General features: G+C 37.3%; 1 protein-coding gene across 5 annotated transcripts in view; it reads left to right on the top strand.

Annotated features, from left to right (window-relative positions):
• The window catches only part of TMTC1 (transmembrane O-mannosyltransferase targeting cadherins 1), a 285567-nt gene that overhangs the window by 249313 nt on the left and 19620 nt on the right, over window positions 1–16634 (top strand). For all 5 annotated transcript variants that reach the window (XM_024256984.3, XM_009247587.4, XM_054527036.2 and 2 more), the window contains 2 exons: window positions 720–828; window positions 16314–16416. In XM_024256984.3, coding sequence (XP_024112752.1) covers window positions 720–828; window positions 16314–16416 — 212 coding nt within the window. The remainder of the gene's footprint in view (window positions 1–719; window positions 829–16313; window positions 16417–16634) is intronic.

Raw genomic sequence — 16634 nt, 5'->3', positions numbered from 1 at the left:
GAAAGAGAACTTTTACCCAAGAAAATGGTAATGACTTTTGGGCCTTGAGTCCTCTTTAAAAGGAAGTGTCATCACTGGGGGAAGAACCAAATGAAGAAGACAGAATTAGCCTCAATTTTCAGTAAAAATATAATGATAAAATGTCTCATTATTCTTTACCAGCCAGTGGTCACAGTAGTCTCTAATTTCATAAATTATTTATGGAATATTTTCTCTCTTAAATATAAAACCAAAGATTAACATTGGCAGTTTGGCCTGGTTTGTTCCTGGAAGGTACAGCCACCCTAGGAGCTCAGCCTGCAGTGGTGTGACCAGTACTACAGGGACCCACATATCTTCACATCATTGTAAATTGGCTCTCATGCCACCTAGACAATATCCCCCAAATTGTTCCTCTGAAGATCAAAGTTTCTCATTAACAAACCTGCAAAATATTGAATATAACTCTCGAAGAGTGCACAGCAGGAAACAGAAAGTAGAAAAAAGTGGATAACCTGAAGCGTAATTTACATCTTTACATCTCTTTCCATGGAGAATTCAGAGACAGAAAGAAACTATTAGCACCTTGAGACAATGTAGTTTAATTCATTTGCAATAAAATCCAGGGTGAATCAGCTAACCTTTGCTAAAAGAAATGACATTTTTAGAGTCTAATCAGAGGATTGAAACAAAGTGTTATTAAAAGATGTTCTCCCCCACCCCTTCGTTATTATCTATAGGTCCCAGGAGAAAAAGGAAGAAGCTATCACCTTACTGAAGGATTCCATCAAGTATGGTCCAGAGTTTGCAGATGCATATTCAAGCTTAGCTTCGTTATTGGCTGAGCAGGTAATTGTTTCACATAGTAGTTTTTTTCAATGTTATTGTTACATGTATAAATTAATGTTACACAGATTTTTGTACTAATGATTTAATTTGTAAACCCGTAGTGGACAACCAATGTCTATGTCAGTTTCTTTTGGACAGAAATTACAAGCCTAATTTTCTCACTCCAATATTCTCTGTGTAGTGCAGGGTGCTTTTAGACAAAGATGGTCCATTATTGGCCATTGATATATTCTCTCTCACTTTGGTACAGAATCTATCAAGAACAATACATGATATTTGATGTTTTTATTACCACTGACTTGTAATATTTTTCTGAGGAATTGCTAGTGGTCTAAGATCGCTGAACTCAATATGGAGCCATTTGATAATCCTACAAATTCTGTTTTAACATCTGTTAAAATATTACGGAGGCTCGTGAGACAGGCTCCTAAGAGAACATTTTTTATGGCATAAAACAGAGATGTGTTTTCAATCCCCTTCTTCTTTTTAGTCGTGTCTAAATGATTTGATACCAGTTTTCAGAGTCTTAGATGCATGACCCCTGCTATGGAGAAACAGATATAAGTTGTCTTCTCTCTAAATTGATGATATAGTTTTGTTGACACACATAGTGCCCTTGATAGACAGTAGATTCTGCTACCATAAAATTGCCAGATTATCTTTAAAACTCAAACTCAACATCTCTGCAACATGCCCGACAGCATTCAGTTGGCTTAAGGGTAATAAGTGATTTGATACTGTATGTCAGATTTGTAGGGAGCAATTTGCATCAAAAATTTTTGGAGGCTCCAGCAAGAAGCAAAATTAGGACATTCTATGAATATTTAAGTGACAGAGAATATAAACCTAGTTGTTTTGCCCTTTCTCCCTGTAGGATAGGCGGGCTTTCGATTAAAAACCTCTGTGTGATGGATGATTTTAATGCATGCTTTAGTATAATGTGTGAGCTAAAATGGTCATGGATGTGTCTGTGCTATACACTGGCAGTCCTCAGCTGCCCTTGGCTTGTGTTGAAACAGACACAGAGGCTGGCTTCATCAGTGTTGCTTTGTCTCACCTAACCCGGGACCCTTCCTTTTCATGAGCCCCTCCCCTGCCTCTGACTGGCTGGTTGTTTTGCAGTTACTCAGATGTGCCAAGTGTGCTTCTCTCTCACAGCCTTTGCACCAACTGTTCCTGCAGCACTTCTCTCCCAGATAGATATCTTAGAGTTTCCAAGATACTTCATATCATGCTGGTTTCTGACCAAATGTTACTATATCAGAGAGGTCTTCTGAGATAACCCTTTGTAAACAGGAACCTTCCGCTGCCCATCATGTTCTCTACCACCATGTCCTGCTTACTTTCCCTATAGTATTTATCACCATCTAAGACACATTTATTTGTTTATGGACTTTCTGCCACCATTAGAATATTTGACTCTATGAGAACAGGTATGTGTTTTATTCATCTAAGCTCATTTTAAAAATGATCAAGATTTTAATGATGTTGAACTTTATTTTAGTTCCTTCTGTAGTATCTTTGCATTCAGCCTTACTATTAACAAATTTGGTAGCAGACGGAAGTTTAAACAGGATAACATATATACTTTTTCCTTAGTTGTGTGTAAGAAGTGTCAGATGGCTTATTTAAAACCGATTACTTGATAAATTTAGTGTTTTGTGAACTGCAATGGCAAATTGCTACCAAGTAATTGCATTTTACGTAGTTGAAGTTGTGAACAATTGTTAAGAAAAACAAATGATGACTAGGATCATTATCTTTTCTTACATACAAAGGTCCCCTCTTTTAGCACGTTCCTGTTCTAGATGTGAATGTAAAATGCTATGAGATCTAAGAATGTAACTGAAAGATTGAAAAGTTCTTTCTTCTGCCCCTTTGGGCAATTGATTTGAGCATGAAAACAATGAAGCAGCTGTTGAGCGTAACTCAGGACTGCCTTCCCCTCTCTGACTTTCAACATCCTATCTTCATGTTTTGAACTATTTAGTCATAAAAGAGTGCATCAGATGTGCAAGCAAGACACAAACTGTTAGAGAAAACCCCACCTAGCTTAACATTTTTTGGTAGCAAATGAATTCATTTCTTGGTTGCACAACTTTATTTAATAGCATCCTGGCATTTCAGACACCCAAGAGTGTGTGAAATCAGTATTGACAAACCTTGGTCAACGTGTAACACACATTGAAGCTATCCCCTTAGTCAAGCGACTTGTCCTCCATTGCCACCATCTGTCCATGTGCACAGCCCCCACAGACTGTGGTTGTGGGTCAGTGTCATGCCAAAAAGCTCTTTCCTACACTCAGCTGAAATCAGCCATTTTGCAGGCAGTTTTTCAGAAGCTGGATGAAAGGATTCATTCTGTATTTACATCAGCCTGACATATTCTGTATTTATATTAGCCTGACATTTCTGATTTTCTAGGACTTTTTATTTTCCTGCCGTACAGTGTATTGACTACCGTTTCCAGCTCTTTCAGTTGGCAAACTTGATAATAGTTTTAGTTAAATAACTAGTTTATGTCTTTGATTTTAAAAAATGTTATGAAGATCAGTATTAGTTAGGAAGCCCTGCAGCATATCTGTAGAACCTTCTTTCCAGGTTGACCTTTATCTTATGCCAGACTCCTTGGGTAAACTTATTCAAGCATTCATTAATTTGTTGAATTATATTATCCTCTAGCTCACCTCTCTCAGTCTTGTCTACAGAGATGTTTCGAGACACATTTTCAGACACCTGCCAAAATCCTTCCCCTGATGTAAGGCTGTGAATCTATAATATCAAAAAAGGAAACTAGGTTTATTTGGTATACCTTGCTCTTATTATAAGCATGCTGCTGTCTGTTGATATCATTTCCCAGCCTCAGTGCCAATAAAACCATGAATGTAGGATTTGTCAGAAACTAATATTGTGTTCCTTACTCTGTTGTAACCTGAAGGGAGAAATTTAATCTGTTTGCGCAAAGTAGGGGATTTGACAAATTTGAAAAATAGATTAATGAGTTGAAAAGACATTATATGGTAGAACATATTAAGGCCATAATGGAGCCCAAGTTTTACATTGATAGATAATAGGAAGTAACAGTAAATATCTGAGGAGACCATTCTAAAACATGTGAGGAAGAAAATCTTGTGGAAAACACACGATGTGTTTTGGAAAAGGCTTTTATTTGCATTCTGGTGTGAGTAGTTGAGAGCCTTGTTTGCAGAAGAAAGTGAGGGAATGGATAGAATATCGTGGAAAAAGAAAGATGTCCATGGTACATAGGGACTGTCAGCATGTAAAGGTTGAAAGGAAAAGAAAAATAGAAAATTAAGAACTCCAGGTCAGAACACCTAAGAAACTGAGATTTATGGCCACTGATAGGCATGGATAAGCCAGACAGAAGCAAGATTTTAGGAAAGAAGTAAGATGAGTGTCAACATTGTTTCCAGTTAAACAAGTAATATAAATATATAAAGGAAACTGTGAAAACTCAGAGAAAATAACATATACATCCTTTATTCATAATATAATACCTGGAGACAACAAATATTATCATTCTTTAATACTATGCATGTCTTTTACATATATTTATGTGTTTCCATACTTTTATACACTGTTTGTAACCTGTTCTTTTCACTTGCCATTAAATTATACATACTATTATATGTTTTTTCATGGTGCTAAATGACCTTCATAAATACCACTTAAATGGCTGCTTACTGATTTATCAAAATGATTCGCTGTAATATACGGCAAATAATATTTCAAATGCTGGGACATTTGGATTCCTTTTTATTTTCTTTTGTGGCATTGAACTTTTTCTTCTTAGGGCTTTTTTAAAACAATATTTTGAATCATTTCCTAATGATAAATTCCAGAATAATTTCTATATCAAAGAATATATTTCATGAGTCTTGAGACATGTTACCAAATTGCTTTCCTAAAGGGCAGTTCCAATTTACTCTGCCACCAGCAGCGTACAACCTTTAAGTTTTGAATGTTAGTTGAACATTTAAATGAAAATGGCATATGGACCAATGAGAGTGAAGGAGATCAGGGCTAGAAAAGTAGATCTAGGACTTTAAAAAAATGAAATCATATTGTAAGCAGATAATTTCCTCGAGGAGAAAATGAAGAATAATGTAGGAAGAAGCCCTGAAGAATTTTTTTAACCTTCTCATTTTACATAAAAATATATGGTACACAGAATTAAGTGGCTGCTCATGGTGATTCACTAACTTGCAGCAGGACCTGGACTAAAACCCGGTCTCTAAGCTCCTCACCTGCCACTCTTGCGTTAGATGACACTGGGACCCCATGAATAGACTGTGATCATGGGCCATAGTTAACGAGGTTAGGCATAGAATGGAGTGAAAAGGAAGAAGTGATAAAAGAAACCCAGAAGGATGAGTTGTCATAGAAGCTAGCCACATAAAAATGTCCAGAAGAAAGTTGATACCACTCTGTGCCTACTGCATCAAAGAAGTCAAGAAAACTGAGAACAGAAGATAAACTCTTAGCTTTGAAGTCAGGGTGGTCTCTGACTTGCTGTACTCTTTGTTCTCCATTAGCATTTAGAACTGGCTGGACTCCAGCTTCACAGATAGGATAGTAAACATTTATAAGCCCACAATCATTTTTAACCATCCTACTCTTGCATAGATTATATAGCTTTGCATTACAGTAGCAGTAAAGGAAATAAAATTAACATTGTTTATGACTCTGGCCACTGTAAATTATTACTAGCCCCACGTTTATAGCCTATTGAAAAACTCAATTAATTAAAATGATAACACTTAAAATAAAATATTTTTCCTTCATGTACTTTGAAATATGACTTTACCCAATACAAGAGCGAAAAGAAAATTGGAACAATAAAACATAAATTGGAACTCTGGGTCAAATAAAAAGTCCTGGATCAGGTTCTCTCCTACAAATGCTATATTTGGGGTACATTCAGCCACACTGTGTGGGGCTAAGTCAACTTGGACGAAGACCATAACTTAAGAATTTATTGATTTAATTATTGAGCACATATTTATTGAGCACCTAGATGCCACCAAGCACCAGAGTGTTGAAGCGGCAAGTTATGTATGTGGTTACCCCCATGGAGTGTAGTATAGAAGGGAAGGCTACCCCTAGGCAAAGATTTATAGCTCCCTCCCCAATGTCTAACACAAGTGTAACAACTGTGCAAAGGGAAAGCACCAGTGAGCATGTTAAGGGGACCTAACCTAATGTGGGAAAGGAATATATGGGGAGTGGGGATGGTTACCAAAGGATTACCTTTAATCTGATATCTAAAGGACTGATAGATATAAACTGGGTAAAAGTGAAAGGAAAAGCTTTCTAGTCAGAAGGAATAGACCCTCTAAGGGCTCTGAGGTGAGCTTACTTCTAATATGTATTGAGCTTACTTCTAATATGTCGACTTAAAATCATGAGATCTATAAATTTGGAAAGGAGAGCTTTATTTCTTACAATGGGTTGTAGCCTGCAGGCTGGCCACCTTGTAGGCTGGGAAGCATAGCCTCCCGCAGAAAGCAAAAGCAGGTGCTTTGAAGGAAGAAGGGCAAGACAGCAATTTATGCTGAACGGGTTGGCTAAGTATACATGTTCAACAGATTATAGGAGGAACTGTGAATATTTATGAAGGGGTTTCACATGCGTAGTAAGCAAACATGCATGTTACATACATCCCATGTGCACTTTGAGGTGGAGACACAATGTTTAAATGCAGAGGCACCCTATGCACAGTCTCCATGGACCAGCTAGAAGCAGTCCACAGTCCATGGTTTCTTTCCAGGAAGAAATGCTGGTCAGTTGCGTTGAGACCATAAAAAGGGAAGGGAGCTCTGCTGCAGAATGAGGTGGTTGGTTGAAATCAGCAGTGGAGCAAGTCTTTCAAAAGTGCTAGTTTCTATTCAACGCTTAGGAAAGAGAGTCTAATGGTGGTTAGCAAAGGAGTGGGTATAATGCTTGAGCGACCTTACCTCTCTAATGATGCCTGGGAATGGAGTTTTTAAGGTTTCCCTGGGGTCTCCTTGGCCAGGAGTGGGTGTGTTGAGTCAGGTGGGGGACTTAGGATTTTATTTCTATTTCTCAAGCAGAGAGAAAGTCATGTACCTGGAAGTATAGAGAATGAAGGCAAAATGGCATGAGAAAAGTCTAAAGTATCAGGAAGCTGCAATTATATGCAAATGTGGTTTTCACCTCTTTTTCTGGTTCCATGACTGCATTATCTGTAGTTGCTCACTCTTATCACTCTTTCTCTTTAGCATTTATTGTACTGTTCTTGGCATTCCGTCTTTAAAGAAGTGGTCACTTCTAGTTTGTGTAAATTGTCAGAGTAGTGTTGATCACCCTGCTGGTAGATGAGAAAATCTAGGATTAGAAAACACCTTGTATTTCCTTGGTGGGGAAGAATGCCAGATTAATTGATTCATTTTAGTTGGATATGAAAGAGAATTAAACATCAAATATTGAGAGCATGTTTCTCATAAATGTTCATACTGATGACATGGGTGGAGGAACTGTCTCGTAAGGAAAACAAAAGCAAAGAAGAGGGTGAGAAAACAGGTGTCTCTTTATCTTTTGGGCTGCTGTGTCTTGAATAGTTTCTTGGAGAAGTCGTTGACATGAGTTTAAAGATCTGTTAGTCCTTAATCTCCCAGGTTTGTAATTACTATTACAATATTACTACTGTAATTACTATTACAATATTACAATGTATTACTATTTACTAATAAAGCCATTTGGCTAATAGGAATATACTTTAAGACTCTGTGGCTTTAAATTATTGATTAGAGTGAAAGCACTTCTAGAAAATCAGCTCAGACACATAGTGACCCCGATGTCAGGGCACTGGAACCATTTTTTTTTCTATTGGTCCTTTACTGCTTTGGAATACCACACTCTACACCCCTATACAGTAGATACACATTGTTACAGGCCATCTGTTAATCTGTTTGCTAATTGTTGACTGCAGACCCCCAGGGTCCATGAAGGTTTATGCACTTTTCCTAATAGTACTAAGAAGTAATTTGCCTTTTCCCTGTCATTATCTCATGAGTATACAGTAGTTTTCTAGCAGCCACATGATATATCCACAATTATGAAAATGCTATTAAAATACTCTCTCTTTTGTCAACTAAATGTGCGTGTGAGGCCAGATTTTCTTTATATATTCCAACCAAATATATGTACATAAAACAGATTGAACCAACAGAAGCAGGTATAAGAATCCAGCTGTCTTAAGTCAGACATAAAGAGATTTACAAAAATATAAACTAATGCCACTATTCTCGCTATTTTTTTGCTTTGAAAATAATTATTTTTATATAAATATATTTGTGTTTAAGTTTATGATTAAGTAAACTAGCACATATTTTTAAAGTTTCTCAGCTTCTTTTCCAATGTAGTAAATATTGATATATATAGTCTACATAAATGGAAAGTTCTTTGGAATTCTCAGTAACTTTTAGAGTTCAAAGGCATTCTAAAATTAAGAAGGTTGAGAATTTCTGCATTAAGCCAATGTCCATTTGTCATTTGAGTTACTGGAACCTGAACTATAAAGTTTTCCAAACACACGATTTGGCTCAAGACAGTAAATTATAGTCAAGGGTCCTTTTTCAGGACATCTATTTTTCACTTTTCCTTCCTTGAGGTAAAAAGTGTGCTATATTGGGTAATTAGAGCATATAAAAAGTGGGGATGTTGACTGTGTTTTATCTTTCTTCCAAGGCCCATTTTATTTCCACCCCACTGAAAATGCTTTAAGTCTTGGAGAGGAGCCCATGGCTGCATGCTGCCCATTTTTAACTGCTGCCCTCGAAGGCCAATTTCACATGATGGCTGGGGCCTCTGGTGTACAGCAGACGGTATTAATATGTCCCAACCATTCCCTGGGTCACAAATATTTTTAATTAAAGTTGTCCTATAAATAGCTTAACATTCATTTCCTCTGGAACTTACAAGTCAGTAGAGACTAGAAATGATCAGGCTTAGGTCAGGACTTGTAGCCAGTTGAATTAAATGAAAATGAGTGCTCGAAATTGAGCTTCAGGGATTAAATAATAGTGTTATTTAAGATAAATGCATTACCCTTCCAGAGAAGGTGGAATTTATTTTAAACACCCATACAGTATTTTCTTCCTGGAGAAGTGTTTTGTTTTTTGTTTATGAGTAGAGTTGATCATTCTATGAAACTGATAGTCAAGTGAAATGAATAGAAAGACAGATCTTAAAGACATTTTCTTAGAGCCTTGAAACTGCCATTGGGGTTACTGAAGGTGTAGGGCTGTGATTCATTGCCCTTGACACACTCAGTCTTTAGATCTCACTATTTCTTTCGATTTTGAAAATATCATTTCTAGTGGAAAATCAGCTAAGCTAATGGATGCAAAAATAAAAGAGAAGATTTAGATGAAAAAGACAATCTCTTTGCCTATTTTGGAGGAGAAAGAAAGTGGGAAAAAAGTAATACTAGATCCGGTAAAGCAGTAATTGCTCTTAAAAACTGTTGTTAATAGTGGTGTAATTGACTTCAGAAGCTGAGACTGTGAGGACATCAATTGTATTCCTTTCAGGAAAAACAGCTTCTAACTTAACTAGTTTGGTTATAAAGATGTTTTTCAGATCTCACGTAGCCACAGATAGTTTTCAAGCACATCTGTGTTACACAGCCGCTGAAGTTAATAGTGACCAATGCCCTTGGGCATTTGGATCATGACAGGGGTACAGTATCTAACCCCAGGTGTGGGTGCCACTCTTGGCTGCCTCCCACATACCTTGTGCTTCTCCTCCCACAGCTACATTATTGCCTTCTTCTTGTCTGAATTCCACTCAGTGGTGAAGGTAGGGATTGTGTCTCTCACTCACTGTTCTGTTTCACTGTATACATGCATGGCACATGCATGGTGTTAAGTTTAACTTGACACAGCTTCTGTCTCATGTTGTCTTTCTCGGATCTTTTGATTGAAAAACGAGCCTCTTCTCCCTCAAGGAATAAATGCTTTTTAAAACCTTTTAATTACCATTTTGGCTAAATGAATTACTATTATTCTGCAGTAACCTGTGATCATATTTTAATTAAATGTTTTAAACCTTTGACATATTTGACAGGCTTCTTTCCTTAAATCAAATTTCAAGTTGGAAATGAAGTCTTTTTGGCCTCAACTAACTTGAGACTCTGCAGAGGCCTTCTGCAGCATCCAAAAGAGAGTTTATAGACTTATTTGACATGTTAAACTATGAGAAGCATTGTCAAATAAGTAATGTTTAGCCTTTGAGTTATGTTTTTATGGATACATTATTAATATATGTTCCAAAATTATGAGATTCCTAAAATTCTGATGTGTCTTGGTATGTTATCCATCATAATTATGGTTATTATATTAAATTATTATAGGCCACAGGAAAAAAAAAACAGTTTTTTTGTCAATTACATCTTTAACCATGACTGTAGTTAACTTTTCCATAGTTAATTGCTTAGTTTCTAAAAGCTCTTAATAAACAAGTAAAATCCTAGAATGGCGTGTCTTCAAGGAAGTTCTTAGAAAGGATGAAAAGAACCCTGACAAGCACTCTTGAATACAGATTTCTGATAACTTAAAGATCACATTATTTGGATTAAGAATTCCAAAAACTCTAATGAAGAGACTGACTGGGTTATAAAACTTCTAATCCAAGCAAGACAAGAATTAATTGAGTACCAAGAAAACACTTTGCCAGATTTTCATGCTAAATCAGCTGGCACTAAAATGCTTTAAGTATACAATTTAAATAAACTCTTATGGTCCAATTCAAATTACCTATGATGGCCCACCTAATAAACAGTGCTATACATCTGAATTGAAAAACAAAATTGGTATTTGAGAGGATCTAAATTCAGTATTAAGCATATACTCATGGAGAGCCTAAATGGCCACCTGGTCCTTCCTAAGTCCTTCAGGCTTTCATTGTTAAAAGTTCTGTATGCCGTAACTCATTATAGGAGGGATAAACTGATCCAGGTTACATTTTTAAAGTATTTATTGGTATGGTGACTATTCTAAATTGCTAAAATGGTTGACTAATATTTGGTTGGTCAAACTCATAATCCTGGGAAGACAATCAAAACTTCAGGTACATTTCTGCTACCTGATGGGCCATTTAAACATTTATAGAGAAATTTCGTTCAACTGTAATTTTTAATATATATTTTCTGGTTATATGAAAGCTTTCTCATACAAAAATCTGATGGCTATAATAGTAGCTAAAACATTATTAGAAAGTGTGTTTCCCTTATGGGACATTCCTAGAAAAATCTCTAGCAATAAAAAGCACTTGTTTCACTGGACAAGTTGTAAAACAGTTAAATAGGGTATTTCAGATACAATAGCATTAGGCAAAGGTAACTGATTCAACTAGATTGTCTTATTCAAAAGTATTACAGTGGATACAGTGGCTAATCAGATCCACTTCCAGGGGAAAACATAAGTTGGACTTTCTAAAATAGTCAGTAGAGGGCCTATATCCCTAATAACAAAACCTCATTTACCTTCTGCTCTGAAACTCTGATATGACTAAATGCTACAAGGCTTTGATACATCATGCCAAAGTATACTTTCGCTAGATTTAAAAAAAAAAAAAACAGCTTTTCATGGTCAGTGACTGTGGACAATCAAAACCTTCATGGTCTAAAACCCAGAGATTGGATATTCTGAAAATGATATCAGAAAAAGACTGCCCTTTGCTGAGCACAGTGGCTCACACCTGTAATCCCAGTATTTTGGGAGGCCAAGGCGGGTGGATCACCTGAGGTCAGGAGTTCGAGACCAGCCTGGCCAACATGGTGAAACCCTGTCTCTACTAAAAATACAAAAATTAGCCATTGGTTGTGGTAGTGGGTGCCTGTAATCGCAGCTAATTGGGAGGCTGAGGCAGGAGAATCACCTGAACCCAGGAGACGGAGGTTGCGGTGAGCTGAGATCCTGCCATTGCACTCCAGCCTGGGTGACAGAGCAAAACTCCATCTCAAAAAAAAAAAAAAAAAATACTGCCCTTGCCACCCACAGTACAGCAAAACTTTGGGACCTCAAAGCTTAGGTTCATAATCTCACAACTGAAAAGGGCCCTCCAGACTCTTTGAACTATACACCCATTTGAAACCTTAAGATAAAGCTAACCAAGAAAGTTTCTCCCAAAAACAGGTGGCATCCTAGACATGGACAGCTTTCCCAAGATCACAGATCAAGACTTTTCTGCTATCATCAGACTCTTACCTCTCTTAATTTTTTCCTTGCTTATGCCTCTATAAACAATAAAACTAAAAAGGGAGATTTGTGTACATCATGAGGTATAACTTTATTTGTAGAGGACTTTGCGCCAGCGTTATATATTGACAGTCTTATGCCTGGGTAGAAAAGATACAGGACCAATGTGAGCAAAAACATTTAATGGCGTCTTTATTCTTCCATAATCAGTCAGAACCAGAACATTGGTTCATTCCTTTTAACCTACATCATGGGTTTAAAACAACATTGCCAGGGGGCCTTCACTCTTCTAGTGAAGTTTAAACATGGAGTTTCTTTAAACTCTTCTAGACATAATTCTTAGGCCCCTTTTCCTGTAATTTAAAGGAGACAATGATTAAAATTTGTCCCTCATAATAGGCTTTATAACAGATTGTACTACAAAGACTGATTACACAACAGACATCTTTAAATTCTCTTGCTAAGGTTGTGCTGGATAATGAAATTACTGTAGATTGCCTACTGGATAAACAGAAAAAGTCTGTACCATTACTGACACTATTTGTTACATGCAAGTAAATGCATTGAATATTACAGAGATTTGGTTGTAGAATATTAATAAACAGACTGCTTGATTAAAACAAGTAGACTCCTTGTCTGGCTCATTCTTTGATCTATTTCATTTTAGTTGGTTTGGTTCATGGAGATGCTGACTAAGGAGCATACTCCAAACTCTTGATTTGATCCTCTTGATCTCCAGTCTCTCTGGCACACTATGTTCCCTCAAAAGTTTTCAATGGTTACATACAGCCATTTGTAAAATGTCAAATGGTCTCTCTTTAATTGAGATGACAAAAACTCAAAAAAGAGTGTTCTCATAAAGACATCATAACCAATAAATGATGTACTGAGACCAAAACCCTAAAATAATGGTAACTGAGAATGGCATTAAAAGCCTAATGGTCATACTCACCTAAGTAACATCATGGCCAAAAGGAAGAAACTGTTAAACAAAATTAGGAGATGCCATTATTTTGGACTGAGTTCATACAATAGACCCCAGCAGACCAGACCAAACCAAAATAGTGTCACTTATGCTAAATGTGACATAATCAAACTAAAATAAAAATTAAAAAAATCCCAAACAGGTAAGTCCTAAAACAGACCTGAATTTTCTTTCTCCTCTCCAAAAAACAAGAGATTCCAACACAGTGAGGTCCCCTCTACTCTCTTTCAAAAAAATAACCTAAAAAAACCATCTTACAAAGCTCACTGTTCTGCTATTTCCCAGTAATTTCCCAGTAAGACTTAAGACCAAATAAGTGCCTTTATGGTAGTGGCAGAGTGAAATCAATGCCTACAGTTTTGGTTCACCTTTCAATTTTGAGGGGAGCATTGTTAAATTTAGCCTAAAACTGCCTCCTTACATATTTTAAGCTTGCCCTGAAAGTTTCTCTGTACATGGTAAACTGTAACCTAACTGGATGCATAAACAGACCACCTTATGCCTATTACTCTCCTACCAATCAGCCAATCAAGACAGCCAGCTGTTCAAACTATGTTCAAGTGAGAAAAACACTGAGCTGTAACCAATTCAGCCATTTCTGTACCTCACTTCTGTTTTCTGTAAGTCGCTTTCCTTTTTCTGTCCGTAAATCTTCCCTGACCACATGGCAGTGGCAGAGTCTCCTTGAACCTGTTCTGGTTCAGGGGGTTGCCCAATCTGTGAACTCTTTCTTGCTCAGATAAACTTTGTTACATTTAATTTGTCTAAAGTTTTTCTTTTAACAATGGTGTTCATGAAATATTTGTCAAGGAAAGGGAGGGAGGGACAGGTTGGACGGATGAACAGATGGACGAATACCCAAAAGTATAACTGTTTATGCCAGTCATGTTTGTTTATTTCCAAAAATACTGCTTTTATTCAGGGCTCCCCAATTCCCCATTGGCCCACTGAAAACCTAGCTTCTATTCTCTGTCCCCATGTAGCTATGAGATTTTGGATAAGTAAAGATAAAGGCCAGCATGATAAACCAACGTGCTGACCATGTGCTGAGCATTGTTCTAAGTGTTTCAAATGTTTTAATAGATTTAATCCTCAAAACAACCCTATAAAATAAGTATGATTGTTATCCCTGATTTACAGTTGGGGCACATGGCGAGTAAGAAAGGTCACACAGACAGTAGATGGTGGGGCTTGGATTTGAATCCATGCAGTCAAATCTTGGGAGCCTCGTTCTTAACCACTGTGTCATACTTCTATAGCCATTGCAGTAAATGCATGTGGAATGAATGGATACATGAATATATACCCTGTGGTACTCTCTAGATGTTAATTTTCTCAGGTTGTTATATAATTTCTGTTCTGCCTGTCTTCATTACATACACACACACACACACACACACACACATTGTCAGTCCTTCAATGGACGAGAGCTTCAGAAAGCTTTTCTTCTCTTCAATAGATTGAAAGGAAATATTTTGAGACTTTAATTCATCTTTAAATTTTTTGAATTTGATAATTTGTTGAGTTTGGCAATTTAAAAACATATTTTTAGAGACACGGATCCTTATTTTTGCTGGAGTGTGGATGAAGTTTGACAAACCACACCTTGTTCCCTAATGTTACTTAAATGTAGGAACTCAAATAGATGGCACTGGTCATTCTACAGAGTGTAAAGTATATGTTCCTTTCTGGGTCAAATCAGATTTGGGTTTCTTGGCTTATTGTTCAGCTCTCAATGTAAATATCTAAACACATAATCACAAGCTTAAGGTGCCACATCTCAGGAAATTGTTGCTCTACATTCCTTTGTCATGTGTCTGGTTGAATGCTTGGTAGGAGTAACTTGAGATAAGGTTTTGGAAAATGTCCATACTCAGGGCATATATATATTTTTTAAAGCTGGCGTGTGCTTTGTGCCAAATCATCTTATTTTACGTGACCATTGCAGCTGTACTAGGAAAAGATGACATTGTTAACTTGTGGGTAAATAAGTCTTAGTATCTGGGAAGCTTTGATTAATTAATTATATTTCACCTTCTGTATAGTAAAAGTAAGTGTGACATAACAGTCTCTAACGGTTGTGAAAAATGTACCTAAAAGGGCCAAGTGCAGTGGCTCATGCCTGTAATCCCAGCACTTTGGTAGGCCAAGGCGGGCGGATCACTTGAGGCCAGGAGTTTGAGACCAGCCTGGCCAACACAGCAAAACCCCATCTCTACTAAAAATACAAAAATTAGCCAGGCATGGTGGCACATGCCTGTAATCCCACCTACTCAGGGAGCTGGAGCTGAGGTGGGAGGATCACTGGAGCCCAGGAGGCAGGAGTTGCAGTGAGCCGAGATCGCCCCACTGCACTCCAGCCAAGGCGACAGAGTGAGACTCTGTCTCAAAAAAAAAAAAAAGAAAGAAAGAAAAAGAAAAATGTACCTAAAAAGTAACTCAGAATTACTAAAGTTTGCTAAAGTGAATCTTTAGACAAATAGAACACAAGGGCAATTAGAATTGGAGCCCTAGAATGAGAGATGTGGTGATCGACCTGAACCTTGCCACACAGGTTGGAGGTACACCCTTGAGGGGACATATAATCCTGTTGGAGGGAACAACTCAGAGGTGGAAAGCATGGACTGAGTATGGGAAGTAGCCACCAGTCTGGTGGGCTGTAGACATACTTCAAGTAACGAAAGGATAGGGCAGAGCCCTCCCCAACATCTGCATCTGCCTCCCCTCTCTACTTCCCTCAAAAACTTCCCCAAACAAGCGGTACAGTATAGAGTATAGATAAAAAGAGAGTCATCTATCCAAATGCATCTAGAAGACAAATTCCCCAGACTGCCCTGCCTCCCAGCCACATTGCCACCTCTAAAAACATTCCACCATTTTTGCATCCCCCATTTTCGTATGGAGAGTCACCGGGGTGAAGGGCATCCTATTCAAACAACTATTTTCAGTCCTTTTTCACCGGTAGGCGTGCATGTTGTACAGGTCCATATCCTTCCAAAGATCCCGTTTGAGAAAACATCATCTTTTTCGCCCTAAGGGAACTAAATACAGATATGAATTTTGGGTATTTTGTACACAGTTAATATTGCCTTTAATTCAAACAAAGTTCATAGTGCCTTATCTCAGTGCTTGTTGTATATTAGGTGCTTAGTAATATTTATTATTTTTTTTTTTGCTTTTCCTGCTCCTAATATTCAGTTTATTGTTGGTTTTAAAAAGCTTTCTCACTTATTTTGTTTGTTTCTTTCTTTTTAAAGGAGCGGTTTAAAGAAGCTGAAGAAATATACCAAACTGGAATAAAGAACTGTCCAGATAGCTCAGATTTACACAACAACTATGGGGTTTTCTTAGTTGATACTGGTAAGTGAAATTAAAGAGAAACTGTACTGCTGAGATTAGCTAATACTATTTATCAAGCAAAATGGAAGGCAAATAATCCTCAGAAGTAAAATTCACTGGGCTTGGCAGGAAGCTCACACTATTGACAGTCATTATACCTAGGGGCTGTCATTTCTCAGATCTTCAAGCTCGATTCAGTAAAATCTGGCCATTCTCATACTCATTTCTCTACGGAAAAC

This window comes from Pongo abelii, chromosome 10 (assembly GCF_028885655.2).
Source record: "Pongo abelii isolate AG06213 chromosome 10, NHGRI_mPonAbe1-v2.0_pri, whole genome shotgun sequence".
NCBI classification, from domain to species: Eukaryota; Metazoa; Chordata; class Mammalia; order Primates; family Hominidae; genus Pongo; species Pongo abelii.
This window is presented reverse-complemented; position numbering and strand designations above follow the sequence as displayed.